This window comes from Triturus cristatus, chromosome 8 (genome assembly GCF_964204655.1).
Source record: "Triturus cristatus chromosome 8, aTriCri1.1, whole genome shotgun sequence".
Lineage (NCBI taxonomy): Eukaryota > Metazoa > Chordata > Amphibia > Caudata > Salamandridae > Triturus > Triturus cristatus.
Window position 1 is genome coordinate 364,121,928 of NC_140591.1, and position 22,194 is coordinate 364,144,121.

The window sequence follows — 22,194 nt, forward strand, 5'->3', positions numbered from 1 at the left end:
GTGCCAGTGGAACCTCCCCACTTAGCTATTCTAGCGGGGGTGTGATACAATGAAAATAGAGTCTTATAATGCTGCGATTGCAAGGGACCCGAACACAAAATATTACAACCCATGTCCAAGGATTCTTGAAAGCTTCCAGGCTCCACCCCCAGTTTTCCAGCCCACTTATTGCTAACTTTTTCCATGTCATCTATCTTTCCTTTTACTAGATATGCATAGAAGGATCTAATTGTACAATCCCCTCCTATTTTTATTTTCTCCAGTACTTCATTACTGTTGAACCCCACACTACCACCTTGCTTACGACAAAGAAAACTCCTTACCTGTAGGTATTTAAAGAAGTCCTTACTCTCAATACCATACTTAAGGGTGAGGTCTACAAACTGGACTATCCCCTCCTCATCCATTAAATCCCCAATCTGTACTATCCCTTTTTGAGTCCACCTCGCCATTGTCGAATCAGCAAAAACTTCTACAGGGAAGGACTTATTCTTATAGAGCCTGACATATCTATTATATCTTCCCAGTCCCATTCTTTTAAGGAAGGCATTCCAAATCCTAAATGCTGCCACTACGGTCTTAAATCTAGTCCTTTTATTATATCCAAACTCAACTCTATTTAAAAAGTTATTTCTGCCTCTGCCCCCAATACTATAGAGTAGACCTCCGTGGACAGGGTCGTAACTCCTGTGTCGAGTCCCCCACCCCCAATCAGCCCCTGCATATACTGTAGTACTGCAGCCATTTCATATAGCCTAAAATCCGGGGTCCCCCATCCCCCTCTTTGTCTTGGGAGGGTCATATATCTATAGGCCCGCCTGGTTTTCCCATGCGCCCAGATAAACCTATTCAAAACTCTCTCTAGCAAATTAAACCATTTAACTTCGAAAACCAAAGGGATAGAACGAAAGAAATATAAAAATTTGGGCAGGATCAACATTTTAATCACATTAGTACACCCCATAAGAGAGAGATGTAAGTTGTTCATCCTCTCCAGTTCTCTCTTCACCTTATCTATCAGAGGGGTCAAGTTCATTTCTACAATCTTATCCAAGTCCGCCGTTAATGACACCCCTAGATACACTGCTGAGTTAACCACCCTATCATCATTACATATAGTATAGCTATTTTTAATTATCTGCATTTTTAATCTATTTAGGCTATACCCCGATATCTGTCCAAACACCTGGGCCTCTGTCTCAACCTCCTTTATAGCTAGAGTGGGGTTCGGGGTTAGAATAGCTACATCATCTGCATAGGCCAGAGTCTTCACCATGCAACTGTTTACCCTCATTGGTGGTATCTCTTGATTAGCTTCGAATCGTCGCAATAGAGGTTCGAGATATAGTGCAAAAAGGAGGGGGGAGGAGGGACATCCCTGCCTAGTCCCCCAAGCAATTCTTACTGTATCCGACAGCCCTCCATTCACTCTGATTCTCGCTGTTGGGGTGCTGTAGAGTACCCGTATAGCTTTAATAAACGATTCCCCCATCCCACACCACCTCATAACCTGCCAAAGGTAATCCCAGGAGACCCTGTCGAAAGCCTTCTCAGCGTCTAAGAAAAGTGCTGCGACAGGACCCCCTAGGATGCCTACAGAATCAAACATAGTGATAACAGTCCTAACATGCTGTGTTGTCCCCTTTCCAGGAATAAATCCATGCTGTGTGGGGGTTACCAACTGCTCAATGATCCCCGCCAGCCTCTTTGCTAGGATTTTAGAATATATTTTAACATCAGAGTTCATTAATGTAATTGGTCTGTAGGACCCTGGCATTTCTGGCGGCTTCCCCTTTTTCAGAATTACAATTATGTCAGCCCCTCCCCATGATTCCGGACTGGATTCCCCTAGTTGCGCTTGTTGCATTATTAGGAACATGTCTGACAGAAGTACATTTTTAAATATTTGATAAAATTCGAGCGGAATTTGGTCTGGCCCTGCTGCTTTGCCAGCTGGTAAATTGCTGAGGGCCTCATTAAGTTCTTCCAACTGTAGGGGTCCATCTAATAACTCCCTATCTTCTTCGGACATTATCGGTGAAGAGATATTTCTCAGATATTTTTCAACCTCCAGTAAACTCACTGGATCCTCTGGGGTATACAGATCTGCGTAGAATTTTCTGAATACTTCCCTTATTAAATTAGGATCCATAACCATGTTCCCAAATGCATCCCGAATTTCATTTATTCCTGCTGCAGCCGCTCTCTGCCTGGTTCTAATTGCCAACACTCGCCCCACCTTCTCGCTAAGTTCATACGTCTCTTCCTTCTTTGTCAGGAAGTTATCTACAGCTTGCCTAGCCAACCCTTCCACCGCTTCAGCTTTTAGAGCTATAATTTTCATCAGGTATTCTTCTAAAGGAAGATTTTGTGCTATGGCCCTACTTAGATTTCCTTCCTCTCTCAATAGTCTCTGCCCAACCTGCTCTCTCTTATCTCTTTCTCTCTTTTGTCTTCCCAAAACAAAACTAATTGTTTCTCCCCGTGCTCCTGCCTTAAAAGCGTCCCAAACCACTCACGAAGCTGCTGTCCCCCTATTGATATCCCAAAAACATTTAATCCAGGCTGTCATGTGCTCCCTATATACAGGATCCTTTAAGAGACCTCTCTCAAAGGTCCACGATGAGGGTGTTCTTGGTGTTTGGCTAATTTTAAGAGTGAGAATCACCGGGCTGTGGTCTGAAATCACCCTAGGTAGCTTCTCCACTTGTGACCCCGAGAGTAGACAGTTAGATATCAAAAAATAATCAAGCCTAACCATTATTTTATGTGGGGCGGAGAAGAAGGTGCTTCCGTCTAGATAGGGATGTAACTTTACCCATGGATCCACCAAGGCATTGTGTGTAACCATAGCAGCTAATGCCCTAAATACTTTCCTCTTTCTACCCCGGTATATCGCATCTTGACGTGTAAATGAGCTCTCTAGATCATGAATGTTAAAATCACCACAACATACTATGGGCTCAGGCCACTGGGCTAACTCTGTATCAAGGAACTGGAATGCATCTGGATCATCCTCCGTAGATCCGTAAATTGTAACAAGAGTTAGTTTCTGACCCCTAAAGCATACTTCCAGAATAACCCATCTACCCCATTGATCTTCCTTCTTCCTCCCTACAAGCACGTCCCTTTGTCTACCCAAGACTGCCACCCCTCTGGTCCTAGTCCCCTGTTTAGTACTTGCCAGCACCTTGAACCCTAGTTGCTCCAAGAGGTATGTCTTGCTTGATTCTATATGAGTCTCTTGTAGGCATATCAAGTCCAATCGCATAGTTTTTAGATACGCTGCAACTCTCATCCTCTTGCTCACCTCGTTGAGACCACATACATTAATTGATGCTATCCTGCATGCCATATTGCTGATATTTGTAAATACGACCAAAGATAAACATTATTTACCATCATCAGACCAGTTTGTGTACATCTAATGTTTCCTACATAAATAACAATGTGCCAAATCTTGTAATATAGCAAAAAAAAAATGTTGCTGTTCCCCCCCCTGCATCCACCCCCTCCCTCTCCCACCCTGCACTACCCCCCCCACCCCCTTCCCCTTTACAGGCAAATAGGTCAGCGACCTATGTGTGCCCGTCTTATGTTGCGCGAGTCGCATCCCTCTCCCGCAAGGTGGCTTAACTATTCTGTGTTACCCTTTTACCCCTGACCCTATTGTCTATGTTCAGGTGGCACTTTTATGTGTACAAATACCCTAGCCCCCCTTCTGCTTCCTCATTTCCTCCAAGAAAAGCTCAGCTTTGATCTCGGAAGTGAACATCCAGATTTTCCCTCTCACAATCACTTTAAGCCTAGCAGGGTATAATAAATATGCTTCCAAGCCTAGGGCTTGAAAGGGAGCAATCATCTGTCTTAGCTTCCATCTCCTCTCTACGGTAAAATGACAAAAGTCAGGTCTAGCAAAGAAAGAATTGCCTTCAAAAATCCTTCTGCTATCTGGCCTTGCCTTACTCAAAATCTCCTCCCTGAGCAAGAAGTTCCCTACGTACACTAATATTGCCCTCGGGTGGTTCTGCTGGCCATCCCTCCCTGCTCCTCCTGTGGCCTGAGCTTTCTTCATTGTGAATGGGAACCTGTGTGCCCTCTGTATTTCTGTTTCCCACTGCCACTGGGACTCTGGAAAGGCCCCCTTCAAGAGATTTATCACAAATTGTCTAACATCCTGCCCTTCTGACCCCTCCGCCACACCCAACAATCTGACATTGTTCCTCCTCTGTCTATTTTCGAAATCCTCCATCTTCCAGCGCATATCCACAGCCATTTTTTCCTGCTCCGTCTTAAATAATTGCCAGCTCCCAACATCGTCTTCAAGTTTGCCGGTGCGCTCCTCGACCTCTGTTACACGATCCACAAGTACATCATCTAGTTTATTAACCTTTCTTAAGCTGTTCTGAATTTTCTTTGATGCCTGTCTCGCTCTGCGGCTTTCTGCCCTTGCTTCGCTTTGCATCTGCTTAAGAGTGGTAAACAGAGTATGAAAGGGATCCCGATGGTGAGGAGTAGGGCCAACTGCCGCACCCTCAGCAACGTTGCCGGAATTACTCTCCTCCTGGTATACTTGCGAGGTTGCAGAGTAATCCCACATTAGCCGTTTCTCTAAGTGTCTAGGTGAGTCAGGGTTCTGTCTCCTTAATTTTACATGACTTTTCCTCGTTGTGGATTCTTTACCTGACTCAGTACCTTCCTGATCATCCTGATCATCCTCCTCTGTATTGGACTCTGATGAAAGTGCTGACCCCGAATCTTCATTCACCGAATAAAATTCTCCTTCCCCTTCTAGAGAGGTACAATCCCCTCCCCCCTGAGGGTGCTTGCCGGTATTTGACCCCCCTAAGAAGTTCTGGTTTACTAAGCTGTCCCTGCTGCCCCAGGTGCCGACCATTTTCTTAGAGGAATTCATCTCTTCTTCCATCAACATTAAAGCTCCCAGCATATCGGCAGTGGTGCCACCCATACTCCTCATACCAGTAACCAGACCCCCTCTGGGCTCCTCTTTGCCTCCATTATTAGACTCCTTTTGCTGCTCACCCCCAACGTCTAATCCGCCTGCCGCATGTATCTGCACTTCTGCAGTATTCTGCTTAACTCTCGGCACCGGCACCGGCTCGCCTTGTTGCCTAGCAGCCAGACTCTCTTCGCCGTCAGTTACGTCCTCGAGGACGCTTCCCGAGGCCAGAATGACAGCGCCGTCAGTTTCACTGAGGGGATCCGGTATCTCTGGCGTCTCGAGGAGTTTCACTGATAGGATCTCTTTCATGGTAGGTTGCCGCATTCCCGCGTCCCGATTCCTGTATTCGTCTCCTTTCCCGTCTCCTTTCCCGGGATTAACTTTATTCGCGTTGCGGTCATCCCCAGTACTTCCACTGTTACTTTTTGCAGCCACGCTCGGTTTCCGCGTGTCTCCTTTTTTCACTTTCTCCGACACTTTCTTGATCGCGCCGGTGTTCTTCACTGCGGGAGTGTCTATTTTTAAGCTAGCAGTTGTTCCAGTCTTCACTGCAGCTGAGGGATCCGATATCTTTTTTCCCCTCTCACTCGCCTTCTCTTGATTTGCGCGGTTGGGTATTTTAGGTGCCATCGGATGTCCGTCTAGATATCTCTTAATTGCTTGCTTAACTCGAATCCAACCCTGTCCGATCCAGAGCACTTGTTCCTTCATACGCTGAGCTTTATGTATCCCTTTATGTCACCATCGTGCGATCTCCATCAGGGGTATTTTCACGGATAGCACAGCATCTTACACAGCAGATTATTCATGAGTGCGGGAGAGGGAGAGGATGCGACCTCTTAGCACAATGTTGCAGCGGCCATCTTGCCCCCCCACTAACTCCTAATCTTGTTACAATTAAGTTTGTCCTGTACAGAACTATGCTTCCATTCAACATAATCATTTTATACTGGTAGACAGTGCATGTCTGTGCCAATTCTCTATCCCTGTTATCGGAACACAGCTGTCAGAGTTGCAGACCAGTAATAGAACCATCATGGACTTCTAATTCTCTGCAGTATCTAGCTTGCTGTGCAGTAAATGCTGTTTTGCCTGAGGACTTACCATCGGCATTTGGCCAGTATTCCAGAAGGGTTACGAATAATAATCACAGCATGATAGCTCTCCAATCCCTTGTTTGTTTCAGCGTGGATAGTTAACAGATTAAATGAGGGATTGCTCTTTATGCGTTCTTTTCTGCCAACAACAGATGGAGGAGCAATGAGCCTTCAAAAGCACTCTAAGTAGGCAACCCCAAAAAAGGCACACACCTTAACCATCCAAACAATGGCATGAGGAACAATAGTGAAGGTGAGCAATGAGCCATCAAAAGGAATCTTAAGTAGGCAACACAAAAAAGGCACACAACTTAAAAATCTAAACAATGGCAAGAGGAACAATAGTGATGGTGGCATTGTGACCTATTTGATGTCTCTACTATATCTTCTTTGGAATGGAAATATTGATTTTTTGCCCCAACTATTAAGGTTATCTCTATATTCTAATGTATGATGATAACAGAGAAACAGTGTACCTAATAGATTTTCTCCCTATAGACTGGCCATCTTCCTCTGCCAATAATTTCTCTTATATTTCCTTTGTTTCTTTACATCTCAATTACTCTTTCTTCTGGAATGTGAAACTATGCTCAAAGTATCAAGTAGTTCCCTTGGCTGCAATTCTTGTGTCAAACTCCCTTTTAAACTGCTCTAGATTGAATATAACCAAGCAGTAGAATTATTTAAGACCTCTCTCAAACAATGATTGTTACATTCAGGAGGAAGCAAGAATGAGTGAACAATTATTACAGAAAGACTATTCAAAGCTTCGCACTCTTGTGACATACGGATTTTTCACAGGTCTTTCGAACATACATTCTGGTGTAAACATAATTAATCATGTTAATACTGTGATATGCTGTGCATCAAGGGCACTTAATACCTATACAGTGTTTTTCTTTAAGTCCTCACTGTAAACTAAAGTTCAAAAGAGCAGATGGCACAGTCAGTGCTTGATACTCACTCTATTATCTATAGACACTTAACTGAAATTGTGCAGGCGTGGTCGTTGATTCTCGCGCGTTACGTTCTTTAAAGCAGCAGATACTGTTGGGAGCTTCTTGTACCACTGGAATTACAGAAACTTGCCCCATTGTCGGCTAATCTCTTCATAATGTCTACCGAATCATCGAAGAAAAATTTGTGCTATGAGATTAAGCACAGTACTGATCTTTTTATGGCTTCGAGCCCTATCTATGATGAATTCATTTTCAACCAGGAGTTGAATTTTTTCGATTATGTTCTATTTGAAATGTGGAATTGAAGATGTCCAGGATTTTCTTTCTTTTGTGGGTGCTATCCCTTCCTTTGAGTGTAGCACATCTCTTTAGTAACGACTAATGAACGTTATAGGAATGAGCAGTGACCTGCTAGGCAAGCAAACATTTGATGCGATCCTCATACATTTGGTGTTCTATGTGAGAATCAATACTAAACTAGGCATTTGTGAGATGGAGACGTTTATTCTGGGCTGCACTAGAAAATATATGCAACGCTCTCATCCAATGTTTGGTTTATTATGCAGGATTTAGAAAAATGTAAGCGAGAGTATATCAGTTCTCAACCTGAGCAAATCGAACTAAACAATAATTGAGCAAAAAGTTTCAATGTTTGATTGACCAATATTCATCCAAATTGTCTGGGGGTAAAGGCAATTTCCATTTGCATAAACTGAAATTGAATGAAGAGGTTTCCCCAGTGCAAATAATAGCATAATCTTTTTTCTTATGGCACCAACTTTGTGTATTTCCTACCAGAGTATCAGGCACGTTTGAGGAATTTCCATGATGCTGATCACATGGGTGTTTTCCGGTTCCAGTAGTAATTTACTCCTGGACCAGACACGGCATAGAACTGCAAGCCAATCTGTTCTCTTTTGGAACTAAAATCTAAATGTCACAACCTCAAACTGGTTCATGTATGTGTCTAAATGCACATTGTTCTTGGCAGAAGCAGCCAAGCCACTGTGTCTATCAACTCTTGACTATTGGGCATCTTCGCAAGACTTGCACTCATAGAAATATTTTCTTTATTTAAGTCCTCCTTTAGGATTGGCCTTTGGCAAACTCAGAGCTTATAGTGGACGAGTTGTAGGAAAGACCTTTTCAAGGCAGAGTGAGCACAAGTTCCAAAAGGATGTAAGTGCTAGTAAGAACACCTTGAAAGCCATTTCTTACCCATTTGGTAACCAATAGAGTTTCAGAAGTTCTCAGAAGATGTAGTCCTTGTTCTTAAATCGCAAACTCAAACTTACACTGCATTTAAATAGTGTTCGGACTTCCACTGTCATACACCGAAGTCCAATATAGTTCATATGAGTGGCGGTTATTTAATGTTTAATGGCAGGTGCAAAGAGAGCTGTTCTAATTCAAATAATTGTAAATGCTTTTAACCCCTTCGATGCTGCGCAGATTCCGCCGCTGTGCTGGCGGAATCTTGCGCGGGCGTGGTCATGACGGAATGGTTCCGTCATGAGCACAGCTCAACCGTGGGTCATGACGGAACCATTCCGTCATGAGCACCGAAGGGGTTAATAACTTCTGTGGTTTTCAGTTTGAAGGTCCAGCAACTTTCTAACTTAACCCCTGGCCATTTGATCACATGGGGCATCAGGGGTTCAAGGCGAAGTAGATTCAGCCAATGAAACGTTAGGACAGATAGCTTGGCCGACCCGATTGCCAACACCTCATCCTTTTCCCTAGTGAGAGTCATTTTATTCATCCTCAGCCATATGTTGATACCTCTAGTCCTTTTATCATATCGCTCTATCCTCTCCCCTTTTGATCATCAAACTGAGCGGTGTTGAAATACTAGTAAACAAATTGACTCTCCTATCAAATACAGTCATTGGTTGTAGAGCCACCAGTGATGAAACCTGTCCATTATTAAGTGGGGGCATTTTCCTTAGAGTGTTAAGGGGAAGTTGCAATCCTTTGCTGGGGAGCGGGGGTCAGTAATTTAAGTGTCTTAGAGTATCAAAACAGTTTCTCGTACCAGTTACGTTTTAGTTTAATGGACATGAAAGACTTTTTTGCAGATGATGTAGGCTACTTAATCTGCATATTTTCATTCAGCATGATGTCATCCCTTACCACAAGCACCGTCTTTATCACCGCTATTTCTTCTGCAAAGAGAGTAAGTGAACTGCAACCTGTAGTTCATGTAACTTTGCACCCCCCTAACCCCCACCTGACTTTCATGTGCAACAATAATTCCACGATGACATCACTATTTTGTTCCAGAATGTCATTTTGTGTTTTTCTTCCCTTCAGGAAAGAACTACAGAAAATAAACGGTGTTGATTTTAAGTTAAACAAGCAGTGTCATGTTTGTTTGTTACACACAAATGATTTTAAGCCCCATAACTCCTGTGCTAGATGCGGGGAAGTAGTCAAAGCTTAATGTCATCCAGTATCATGTTTGCTACCTGATATCATTCTTTTTCCTTTCTGAGTTGCTAAAGAAGGGTATTTCTGAACATAGCAAGATATGCTCCATGTCAGTGTAGCGGAATTTCCCAGATATTTGAAGCAGTCTTTCTTAGGGCTAGATGACAAATTTGGCGGTCGATAGGACCGCTAAACTCGCGGTGGTGTGGTGGTCACCCCTGCATCAGTGGTCCAACTACCGAATTACAACTTAGGCAGTCGGACCGCCATAGGTCTGCTTAAACCGCCAGGGATCCATGATTCCTGGTGGTGGTGCGGCGGTGTGTGGCCTCAATATGCTTGGTGGGTCCACTGCTGCCCCACCAAGCATATTAGGAGTTCCCTCACTGCCAGCGGTCTCATTGTGGTGTTCATGCCATGAAATTGGTGGTGGTGAGGAAACTAAGGGGGCCCTACAGGACCCCATGGTGCCTTAGACCATATGTATGAAGGGAGGGGGCACTTGTTGTGCTCCATGTCTGCATGCATGCTGAGTTCGTGCACACCATGGACTTAACAGTCCATGCCGTGCAGGAACTTGCTTTGGTGTTCTCATTGCGTGGAAACGCCAAAGGACCGCCCGCCAGATGATGAGAGAACTCATAATCTGGCCGGCTGTCGAGTTTAGGGAAGCGGGGTGATGGCATGCTGCCTTTCCCACACTGCAAAACTCGTAATCAGGCACATAGTTTTTATATATTGATTACTGATAAATAGTCATGACTGTAAGCTTAACCTGGACAGACAATGTTGTTGCATCCATGCGAGCAAGCATGGCACAGTGTTGGGCTTCTCCAGCACAGTATTGTTTGGTAATGATGTTGAAGAAGCTATACCTATTGAAGGCAGCCACAATGAAAGCATCAAGGTATTGTAAAACGGTCATATATGCATTTGTTTGAGACATTTGAACCGATTCATGAAGAAAAGTGTAAAAGTACTGGTGGAATTCTACGCCTGAATGTACTTTTATCGTTTTTTTCACTTTACAAAACAAGGGTAACAGTACTCCTGGAAAAGCACATTATTTGCTAAGTTCTAGGCATACTTTTTAACCTATTGTGATTTTTTTTATTCTCCTTTTTTTATGCAGTTTGTTCTTCCTGTACAGACTTGTACAGTAGAAAGGCTGCTGAATGTGTAAAAACACATTTTATTTTATCCCCCATGTTTTACACCCCCACCAAATCTGATGGTGGTCCATTCTCATCAGCAGTTGGTTAGAGTAAATCTCTGACTATTTCCAGAGAGGAAAACGGTCAGATTTCAGTTTATGAATATCCAAAAATGTACACGTTTGTGGGCATTCACAAACTTACAAGCCGTAACCATGCCTTGTAACGTACACTTCCACCTCTTGCAGGAGGTTTTAAATTGTGGGTTTGTCCACACTGAAGGTGAGAAAATCTGCAGTAGTAAATCCATTTATGGCTGCCATGAATTCTTTTGTCTATTCCTGGCCAGCATAAATAGAGGGACTTTAGTCCTCAGATGTACTGCTCAAAATAACTTATGAATCTGTCCCTTTGTGAGATTTCTTAAATTAGGTAGGTTCCTGCAAAATGTTGACAGTAATTCTGAGTTTTGAAAATTGATTTCCACTTCTACGGATGATCCAAAATGCAAGCCTAGTCTCATTCTATTTCTTTTTGTTTTCAATTGTGTTTTCTACCTGCCATTTGTCACAGATAAGCTGTACCACGTACTCATCCCAATGCACCACCATTGTGTATCTTTTCGTGTGCCGTGTACTTCTGTTTCAAAGTGCTGCACATGCACATATGTCTCTTCCGTGGCATGCTAATTGGACCTCATTGTGTTGCAGTTGCATCCTCTCTCCTGTGTAATTTCCAGTTTCCAACAGGATCTCTCTAACCTAAATCCCTTTTTTCTTCAAAGACTGAATTAGAGAACATTGAAGTGACGCAAGGGATGTCAGCTGAGACCGCCGTCACCTTCCTCAGCCGCCTGATGGCCATGGTTGATGTTCTGGTCTTTGCCAGCTCTCTGAATTTTAGCGAGATCGAAGCGGAGAAAAACATGTCTTCTGGAGGCTTGATGCGCCAGTGCCTGCGGCTAGGTATGTTTAATAATACATAACCGCGCAGGCAGAGCCGGTGGACTAATTACAGCTCACTGCACAGGAGCTGATGAGTTAGAAGCATGCAGATTGTGACCTAGTTCCTAGTTTGACAGGAGATCTGTGCTAGAACACCACCACCCCCCCCCCCTTCATTTGCTTGATATCCAACAGATCACAACTTTCAGCCAAATTGTGAGCAAAGGAAGAAATACACAAATGTTGGCATAAAGAAAAAGAACTTATGGGGCATGAGAATTTGCAAACGTATTCTTTCAGATGTATGCAAACGCATTTCAAGCTATTCGTGAAGTTTAAATGAAAAATGCATGCATACGTGTACGTACACACACACACACTCTCACACACATACTCTCTCTCTCCCTCCTCCAATCAGGAGTCACTTCACCACACTGTTATAGTTGCAAGTTCCTTTAAATCGTTTCTATTATAAGACAGCAGTCTTTTCTTGACAGAATATATACCGCCTGTGTATTAAAACTTCATAAATCAGTAACAGACTATAAATTGCACAGTTATTTGTTACATTAGTTATATTGTGTGCATTTTTATTAATTTCCTAATTGTGAGATGAAAATATGAAACTATATATTATTTCACAAGTGCTGTCTGGTATAGGCGCTAAGAATGGTTCTTATACGCTTGATTATTTATTATTAGGCGTTCCAGGAGTTCACTTGGGGAGTGTTTAAATCACTGTCCTACATATTTCTGTACATTTTGGCTTTCATTCAGTGGTATTTATTGCGCTCCACGGTGAATGAGAACCATCTATTCTTTGACTTTTCAGTCTTGCCCTCGTACTCCTGATGATTTTCTTTATTCGTTTTTTCTTTAGATACACTTCTCTCCTCTCTGCTCTTTTCCAGCCAACTAAACAGCATGTCTCATGTAAATCCCTTGGCTGTCCTTTCCGCCATTTATTGCAGCACGTTTGTATAAAAGCACTCACCAGGACAGGAATGGCACTTAGAGCAGCCCAGTAGCAACAGTGCAAATCATGTCCAGGGACCACCTCATGTTTGTGGTGAGAAAAGCACATAAGAGCACTAAATATACCAAAGTGGAAGGAGACGTATGCTCTCAGAGGTTAAAAAGGGCAAATTCAGGGCTGCAAAAAAAACATTTGAAAAAAGCATGAAACACATTCATGGTTTTGATAGTAATTCAAATGAAATGTACCCATTGACCATCAGCTTTCCGTCAGAGACATATTACGGTGCCAGTTAATCATGGTTACTTCTGCTTCATCATAAACAAAGCGAGAGAGAGAAGACGTTTCCGTTCGTCTTCCCAGTCAAAATATACACAAAACAAAGTGAGAACGGATCATCCACCTATTTATGATTTGGTTACTTCAAGGCTTCTTCCTTCCGTCCCATCTGATGTAGTTTAGGGACTTGGAACCCACAGGGTGTTTTAGAAGAGCCCTCACTCACCCACCTGGTAGGTGACATGCTTAATCATTGGGTTCCCACCCTGGTTGCCGAACGCCCCCAGAGTGTGCTGCGACACCAGATTACTGCAAAGCTGAGTTTTTTTTCCGTGTGATTTCGTGGATGATACGTGGTGATTTAAAATTGGCTCGGGAATCCCTATGATCCTAAGTATCCCAGTTTTATTGAAATGTTTTGGGGTTCCCGGTCAATGTTAAAAACTGTGGTGGATGTGTATGGGATAATTAGTTGGTCCCATGTATCCTTACTATGGTCATCCTGGGTGTGATCTACAGGTTTTAGCCACCTTTGGTAGCCCTAGAGGATCAACGTGGCTTTCTTCAGACCAGGATTTATTGTGTATACACGCCTACTAAAGCATGCAAGGCGAGGGTTGTGTGTAGCCAGTACTTACAACATTCCCGCGTTGTTCGATTACAATACATCTTGTATTGTATTGTTACTATTAGTGGTGAAATTCTCCATGGGGTAGGGCTTCAGACGTGAGCTTTTCTCATCAACATTTTTGCTTTTTAGTCTCACCGTCCATGTCACCTAAAGTAGCCCTTTTATGAGAAAAACATATAGGAAACCTAATGTGTAGTGGACTGACTAATTAAGTAAACATGTACATACCCATGGACTTGTGTGACTCAAAAATTCATTTTTTAGGTTTAAATAGAAAACGAGTAAGGTTAATTTATGCATTGAATCAGAGATTTTGTATAGTTCTCTCATAAGGATAATTGTCCATTGGTACAATTCTTTCTGAAAAGTATAGTCAATGATCTATACACACAAAATCATATTGATGCATTAGATATACATACAACACATATTTACAATAGATGTCAAACAGAGCAAAGTAAAGAAATTTTTTTAATTTCAAAGACAGATGTCTTGCATGGCTAGATATAATCTACACGCGTTTCGGCGTTGTGCCTTCATCAGGTAGCCATGTATTAATAATTCCTAGAGGGATAATAAGAACGAAAAAAACACAATTATACAACAACATTGAAGTATGTCCAGAGGGTTTACATATGTACAGTCCTACTCATTATATATTATCTACATTAAAATGAAAATATACATATTTACATTGGTTGCAACGTCACAGAAAACAGTGATTATAAAAACTATAATGTAGAAAGAATCTTAGGTGTTTCTATGCACAGAACATAAAGAAAGGCTGAAAGAAACAGAGCCAGTATACTGAAGCAGGATAGCAAGCCAAAATGCACCTCATGAATTAAGCATATTTAGTAATAGAGAAGATGCCAAATAGTTTTAGAGTATGGTATATCTCCATATCTTAGTATATATGCATGCGCAACTTTGATCATACAATTTATGACCAGCTAATACAATGGTCTGTGTCAGTATAATATTTGCCTAATAGTGAGGTACCTGGCTCAGTGACGTTGTAATCAAGCATTCTTGGTCGGAGCTAAGGGCCAAAACTGGCGGGCAAGATCTAAATGTGGAAGACCCCCAGAGAAGCCATAATTGATTTTATTAAATCAAGGGCATGTGTATAGTAAGATATATTAAGGTAACAGAAAAAGGAAGAAAAGACACTCACCCTGTTGACGGTTAGTGCTTGGGGATATGGATGTAAAGACTCACTCAGAGTGACGGAATTCCTGAAAGAATAGTAAATAAGACATTCTATGACAGGTGGCATATTGGGCGCTATATAGTCAAAAATCGGTCCTGGGCTATGTAGGGGTGGCCTATATCTTCAAAGGGGAGGCTGAGGTGTACAACTAGTTCTCAGTACCACAATAAGTGTGAGCGATATGTTAGATGACAGATATGAGCCAACTGGCAATTACTCAGGAGGTCAAGATGTTCCAAATATCACAGGTGTTCATCACGCAATCTAATGTGCGAGTACCAATCGTTACATGTACTCAGCACTCTGATTAATTACCTAATCTAGTGAGATCTACTTATGATGTAAGTAAGTCCCACTTCTAGGGTAAATGTGTGTATTACACCGATAGATAGCCTACCTGGAGGTGTACACGGCCTTGCGTCGTACGAATTCCTGATAGTGTGGTAAACGCTGGCCGATAACCATAAGGTTCGTATATTTGGGGACAGCTCGTTCGCACTCGCGGCAGCCTCCGTCTATCTGATACCGATGCCGGAATACATCGTACTGGGGAGATGCCGTGCAGTGAAGGGTCGTGAACAGTGAACGTTTTGCGTGCCTACGTGTTGCTGGATTTTAAGTATTGAGCCTGAAAAAAGCGCATGTGTAACAAGTCATAGCAGGACGTCGGTGAACATCCGGCGCATTCGGTTAAAGGAGCGAATAATTGCGCCATCTTAACCGTGTATTTTAGAACAGAGAATACATAAAAATAGTTAGTAGAAAGCTATACACTCAAAGTTCATGAATGGTGCAAGTGTAGTGTACCTACGAGTTGCTAAATATTGAAGGCTGAATATGCACATTTTAAAAAGGCTCCATGCCAAGCAAACTCTTCTTTTTCCTTTTAATGTTCTTGTGCTCGCTGTGTGTGTAACTCAAAGCTGGTGCCCCTTACTTCTTAGGGCATTTGTGCACCATTTCTCTAGCACCACATGGGCTGCCTGGAACCGTAGTCCTCACCATCTCCAGACACTTAGGCAGAGCAGACCTGGTAGGAAAGGTTGCTTTTCCACTGCTCACCTCCCTGGCTGTGCTAGGGCACAGTAGTGAAGACGTGAATGCAGTGACACTTTGAGTGCCTGATGCGATGCACAGCTTCCCATGGCTAGTGTTTATAGGCCTTGGAGGTCCCCGGATGGGTTATGTTTTAAAGTGGTCCAATGATTTTAAGTAAGGAGGTAAGTTATATTATGTTATGTGAAATGTAGAGCATGGCTAATCACTCATGAGGTTATCCGGTCCCTGAGTAGGTCAGGCCTGAGGGGGGAGGAGGAGATCATGCCTGTTCTGTCTGAAAGAGCCATGCCTTGAGGTTCCTTCGGAAGTCCATGAGGGAGGGAGGGAGGCTCTGAGGTTTTTCGGGAGGTCGTTCCGGTCTTGGCTGCGAGATATGAGAAGGCGTGTCCTCTGCTTCTGATCTTCTTGATACGAGTGAGGTGTACTCTTGCCTGGGATGCATATCGAAGGTTTCTGGTAGGTTGGTAGAAGTTGAGGCGGTGGTTGGAGTAAGGTGGACCAGTGTTGTAGAGAGTTTTGTAGGTGTAGGTGAGTAGCTTGAACTTACATATTCCCTGGATTGAGAGCCAGTGGGGATTGTTGAGGTGTGGAGAGATGAGGTTTATTTTGCCGGATGTTCAGGATGAGTCTGGCGGCGGTGTTCTGGGTGGTTTGGAGTCTAGGTAGGACATGGGCTGGGATACCGATGTAGAGGGTGTTTCTGTAATCAAGTCTACTTGTGATAAGAGCCTGGGTGACCGTTCATCTGGTGTTCAGTGGGATCCATTTGAAAATCTTGAGTAGCATTCACAGCATGTAGAAGCATGATGAGAAGACAGAATTGATCTGTCTGTTCATGGAGAGGTTGGTGTCCAGGATGATTCTGAGGTTCTCGGCATGGTCTGTAGGAATGGGTTGGGGGCCAAGTTCAGATGGCCACCAAGCCGCGTCCCTGTGCAACAGTAGGGAAGCTGTTGGATTTAAAATCCAACAATGGGTTCCCTAAAGCAAGTCGTTGTAAGGACTTGCGTTGTAATGGAACGCGTGGTAACGACACGTTCGTTGTAGTGCCTGCATTTGTAATGGCACAGCGTAGTTCTGTCTGCGTTGTAAACGCTATTTCCCAGCTGCCTTTCCTTACTGTGAAGTTCAGTTTCGCTCCTGTTGCAGCCTTAGATGATATGTGTTAGATTCATGTGAAGGTGACAATGAGTCACAGTGTGACACAAAAGTATTTGATATTTGAATTGGATCATTTTGAGAGGCAAAGCTTTACTCAATATTGCCAAGTGAAGATCTTGTTTTGAGACATAGAAAGAGCCTTGTTTGACCTATCTACACATAAGAAGTTGAGCTGAGTATGTTGAAGCCATCTCTCATGTCTTCTTCATCTCCAAGATTTGATCTGATTTATCCATCTGTTGCTCCTTGAATTCAGACTAAAGAAACTCAATGCTTTTTTTGAGCCACCCTAATAATACATTTTTTTCTGCTGCTGTATTTAATGTTTGCATTTGTTATTTAGTGTGCTGTGTCGCTGTGCGAAATTGCTTAGAATGTCGACAAAGGCAGAGAGAAAGAGGCACCAAATCTTCGCTCTCTAGCAGCAAAACGCAGGAGAATTTGCAAAACGTCACCACAGCGGCATCCTCTAAGGTACGGGCGATGACTGTAAACTGTAAGCTCATATGGAAGTGCAGTGCCCAGAATGCAGCACTGGTTGCTTTCGAGATATTTTCACTATATCTGCTTTGCTAGCCAAGCCCTCCCCCTAATTTCCTCCCTTAATTCATTTTTCACCCACTGTGATCCTTCTGTCAATTTTTATTTTTTCTCTATTCAGTGTTCTTAGCCATGTGCACATTTAACTGGTACTCTTGGTCAGGCTCTCAGTGGCCATAAAGCCAAGTGTTTGCACAACCACTTCCACATACAACTTTAACTAATATCTTGTTGGTCAACCGAGCCTGAAAGTGGCCTATTCCTGTAGGGAATCTCAAACTCAAGGGAGTGCTGGGGTGCTTTTTTGGTTAAAGCACGCCTAAGTTTGGAAGAGCCTCTTGGAACCATGTGGGAAAGACCCACTTTGGCTGTCAAAGTTACACCTGATGTTTGGATAAATAGAGACCGTGTTGACTTGTATTGACTTGTATGCAAAGTGTGCTATCTTATTGACACTGAGATCTACATAGCTATAGAATTTATAGAATTTTGGTATATTAATAATGTTTAATTGAGCACCGCTCTGCATGATGGTCATTGTGGTGGTGTAAAAACCCCTGTGTTTGTGCATTTTCTGGTGAGAGTTATTCAGAGGTAGGATACCTGCATCTATGGAAAGGGCATAGCATGTCTTAATACTTTTATCTTAGAAAGGATAAGTTAATCAATGTTACCATGCAATCCTATCAGGAAGCAGCCCTTCTGACCACTAATGATGGGCAGCACGAGTGTACACAGTATCTTTCTAAAGTATTATAATTTATGTATGACCTGTAAGGGCATGCTTGCTTTCTTCTCACTGCCACAATGAAACACAAATATTTACTTGTGTTGCTGAGACACAGTTACAATAGATGCATGTGTTCCCCATCTCTCAGCCAATCAAACAACAACACTAGCTAAACAAGGGTTATTGTCTAACCTAGAAGTTTGTATTTTTTCCCATTTTGGCTCATTACGATTCTCTGCTTGCTCGGTCTCTGGTCTTAGGCGGGTGTCCACTGTGCTACTGCACCCCTGGGTCTCTTCCAGTTGTTCACTTCATATTGTAATTATGTGTTTGCCCCCTGACACCTATCAGTCTATGAAGAAATTCTTAGTTACCCCTGAATCTTCTTTTGACATACTCTGCTGCATTTTGCAAATGGTTCTCGAATGGTATAAAGTCCAAGCAGCATCATACATTTCTTTCAATTCCCATCATTGAGAAATCTTACTAGGTCTGTCCTAGAGACAGCTGCAGCTGTCTTGCTAGCTTCCTGTAATAAAAAATCCTACATTAAAAATACATTCATATGTTCATACACAGAGCGGATTGGGATTAGCAGTGTGGATCCTCTGGTCTGTTCAATTATCATTCACATGTTGCTTAAACCCCCTTCAGCATACAGCATGGGGCAGTGGGCCAGCCCACTTTCAGCACTGGATGCACTTTCCTCCATTCACTGCACAATTAGTGTGTCAAGTTAATGTGCATTTTCATTCAAAGTTTAATCAACATATACAAATGAATTCATCGCTGTAACTTGTAACACTCAGAGGCATTAGATGCATTGCAATACAGCATGTTAATACATATTGTACATGATAAAAAAAACTACCCCTTTGTATTGTGCATTTTAATTTAATCATTTAGAATCCTATGAGCTCTCGCTGCAGATTGTTTACCAAGCTGCATGCAAAGTTGCCTTCTTTATCACGTGGATTTAGCTGCTATAAATCAGTTAAAACATGTATTGGCATAATTGCATGTGACGCACAGAAGTGATTTTTTAATAAATGTTTAACAACTAGTCTTCTTTCATAACTTATTTTTCCTCAGTCTCCTGTTGAAAATGTCCCTGGGAATATATCTCCAATAAAGGATCCTGATCGACTCCTCCAGGATGTTGACATTAATCGACTACGTGCTGTTGTCTTTCGAGACGTGGTGAGTGAAAGATTGGTTTCTTATGCCTGCACTCCAAATGATTCCCATTCATCTGCATAAGATTCTCTGCACAGATGTTGACATCTGGTGACAACGCAAGATTAGACCGCATCCGCGTTATACGTTGTGTTCCTCGTTGCGCTATATTGTGTAATGTACAAACTTGAAAAGAAGAAATCGACACTCCTTCCTCAAGCCCATTCATTGTTGTCAGTTTGTGTGAATTAATACTTCTGCTGGGACTTCCCTGTCTTAGCATGACACCCAGCAATGTGCCTTGGGGATTTCTTGAGTCGGCAAGCCCCAAAAGCCAGGCGAGACTTTGGCTGCCATACTCTGCAATAAGTAAATAAATAGAACGTTGTCTTGTGTATTACTTTTTATTTATCTTGGAGAAGATACATAAAAAGTAGTTATAAGAGTGAGGCTTCTAGTTTTTAATTTGGTCTTTCACCGCATTATTTGTGGTTGTTCCGGAGGTCAGAAGACTCCCTCCTGGACACTGGACCACTAACTGTTTAGACATGTGAAAAGCAGTAGTGCCAAGACTTTTATTTTAGTCCATCTAAACGCTTTTCTTGTCACAGCCAATGGGATTCATTCCATTTGGCTTTAGTGGTCTTCGATGAAAATTAAACAATCTTTAAAGCTCTCCTTCCAAAGAAAACTTGTGGTTGATTCATGAACCGTTCCTGACATAACCATTCTGTCCCTCTGATCCATCGCCCTAGAGCTCTGACACACCCTTATTTTGGCAACTGTGCATTTTGTGTTATTGTTTAATGTACAGTTTCCGCAGTCACAAATTAGCCTCGTCCACCTATCCAAACAGTAGTGTTGGACTGGAACGATGCTCCTCGCTCATAGTGTTTGAAATAGCCAAAGGATGCTCTCCCGCGTGATGTTCCCCAGAGCAGCCATCTGCTCCCTGCTTGCACCAGATACCGCTAACATTTGCCAAGATTTGCGTGGCCGTAATTGCAGGGCCTACAAACCCGGAGATTGCTCGTGTCTCATATGTCATTGGTCTGTTACTGGCTCTCTGATGAAGTTCATGTTTATCCCCAGATGCCCCCGCAGGTCTGCGTCAATGCGTAGAGTACATCCTTTTGTTGCAATCTAGATCTATTAGTTGTGATTTTTTAATGTGAGGAAACGTAACTTCTGATGAATCACAAGAAATCGGTATGAGTTGGTCTTACAGAAACTATTAATAACCATGTACTTTTTTTTATTAGAAAAATGCAGTTGTCACTGACAGTCACACAATTGACATCCTTAAAAGACAAAAATATTTTACTAATAATCCTGCCTTTAACTCCAATGCTGCTGTTGCCTTAATCTGGTAGCAGAATTACCTCTCACAGGCTGTTAACAGCCACATGTAAGGGTTCACCTGAGACTTACACAATCCACACTGAGGCATCAGGAGCACCTATCTATCCTTCCGCATCTGTGATTCTGTCCGGCTCTCATTGCTGGTTCGGTGCACCCTATTGCAATACATTGGTGCTAGATGCAAAGACATCACTAAGCAGATAGAAGGAACGTAAACACGACTACCCTTCCTTCATCACCTGTCGGGGGATTGGTGCATGCATGGTTGCTATTGGTTCTTGGTACTGATGTACAGAAAGGCTTTCTGCATCTAATGGTCATTGCTGCCAGCCAAGTACAAACAATAAAATGTTAGTGGTACTCAAATAGTCACTGTCCTAACTTGCGATGCTAATTGGATTTTTTGTGTAATCTGCATTAGAAGATCTGTGGTGGTGAGAGACATGAGCTGATCAAATCCAAGAGGTTACCAAATGTTGTATGCTGAAGAGCTATCCATATATATATGTGGAGATGGGCCGCATGGCTCATCTCCATTGCAGGTCACAGCCCCTGGGAAGTGTGTATATATATACATATATATTACCTACTGGCGGTCGCCAGTAGGTAGTTATAGTTAGGACCCTGTTTCCATAGGAAATCTGCAACATTCTATTTGGAATAACTTTTGCGCCGGTCGACGAATCCTCGCGAAATTTTCAAAATAGGTGGGGCGCTACGCTCTGCTCCTACCCTGAAAGTCTCGGGGGGATTCGTCAAGCGGGGGCTGAGAAAAAAGGGGGGTCCCAAAACGCGTTTTTCCCATGCATTTTTCCATAGGACCTTTAGACACAGCTACAGCCCGAACGGCTGAACAGAGTTACTTGAAATTTGGCAGAGAGGTAGTCCTCAGGTCAAGGAAGTGCCTTTTGTAGGTCTGGTGTAAATCTGTTCAGTAGTTCCTGAGAAAATAGCATTTAAATCAATATATATATCTGTGGCAGCTTATGGTGCGCTTACCGTGCGCTTACGGTAAGCTTACCATACGCGTACGGTGACGTGCGCGAGCGCGATTCTGATTGGCTGTTAGATCTTAGTAAACATTCGAATCGGTCGAAACCAGGAAGCGGCGGCCGCCATTTTCTCTCTCGCACTCTGAGGGGGGGAGGAAAAACAAAGGCAAAAAACATGTAAAGGGGCTGTTTAGACAGCTCTTAACCACCTAGCCTTGACGAAGGTGTCCCCAAAGAACCCCCAAGGCTAAAAAGTCAATTTTTTTTTTCGATAAATCGCCGATTACGCTTACCGTACGCGTACGGTAAAAATAATTTAAAAAAAAAAAAAGAACCAAAATCTCCCCACCCCATGTGAAAATGGTACCCGAAGGGCACCATTCGTGCATGGCTTATTTTACAAATGAAAATGTAAATCTAAAAAAAAAAAAAAATTAACCATACTCTCCCCACCCCGTGTGCCAATGGTGCCCGAATGGCACCATTTGTGCATGGCACATGTATTTAATGAAAATGTAAACGTTTACC

At 42.8% G+C, this 22,194-nt stretch overlaps 1 protein-coding gene across 6 annotated transcripts in view; it reads left to right on the plus strand.

Annotated features, from left to right (window-relative positions):
* The window catches only part of NBEA (neurobeachin), a 1,788,010-nt gene that overhangs the window by 716,614 nt on the left and 1,049,202 nt on the right, over positions 1 to 22,194 (plus strand). For all 6 annotated transcript variants that reach the window (XM_085621699.1, XM_085621702.1, XM_085621701.1 and 3 more), the window contains 3 exons: positions 11,388 to 11,568; positions 17,210 to 17,340; positions 19,229 to 19,336. In XM_085621699.1, the coding sequence (XP_085477825.1) occupies positions 11,388 to 11,568; positions 17,210 to 17,340; positions 19,229 to 19,336 (420 nt within the window). The remainder of the gene's footprint in view (positions 1 to 11,387; positions 11,569 to 17,209; positions 17,341 to 19,228; positions 19,337 to 22,194) is intronic.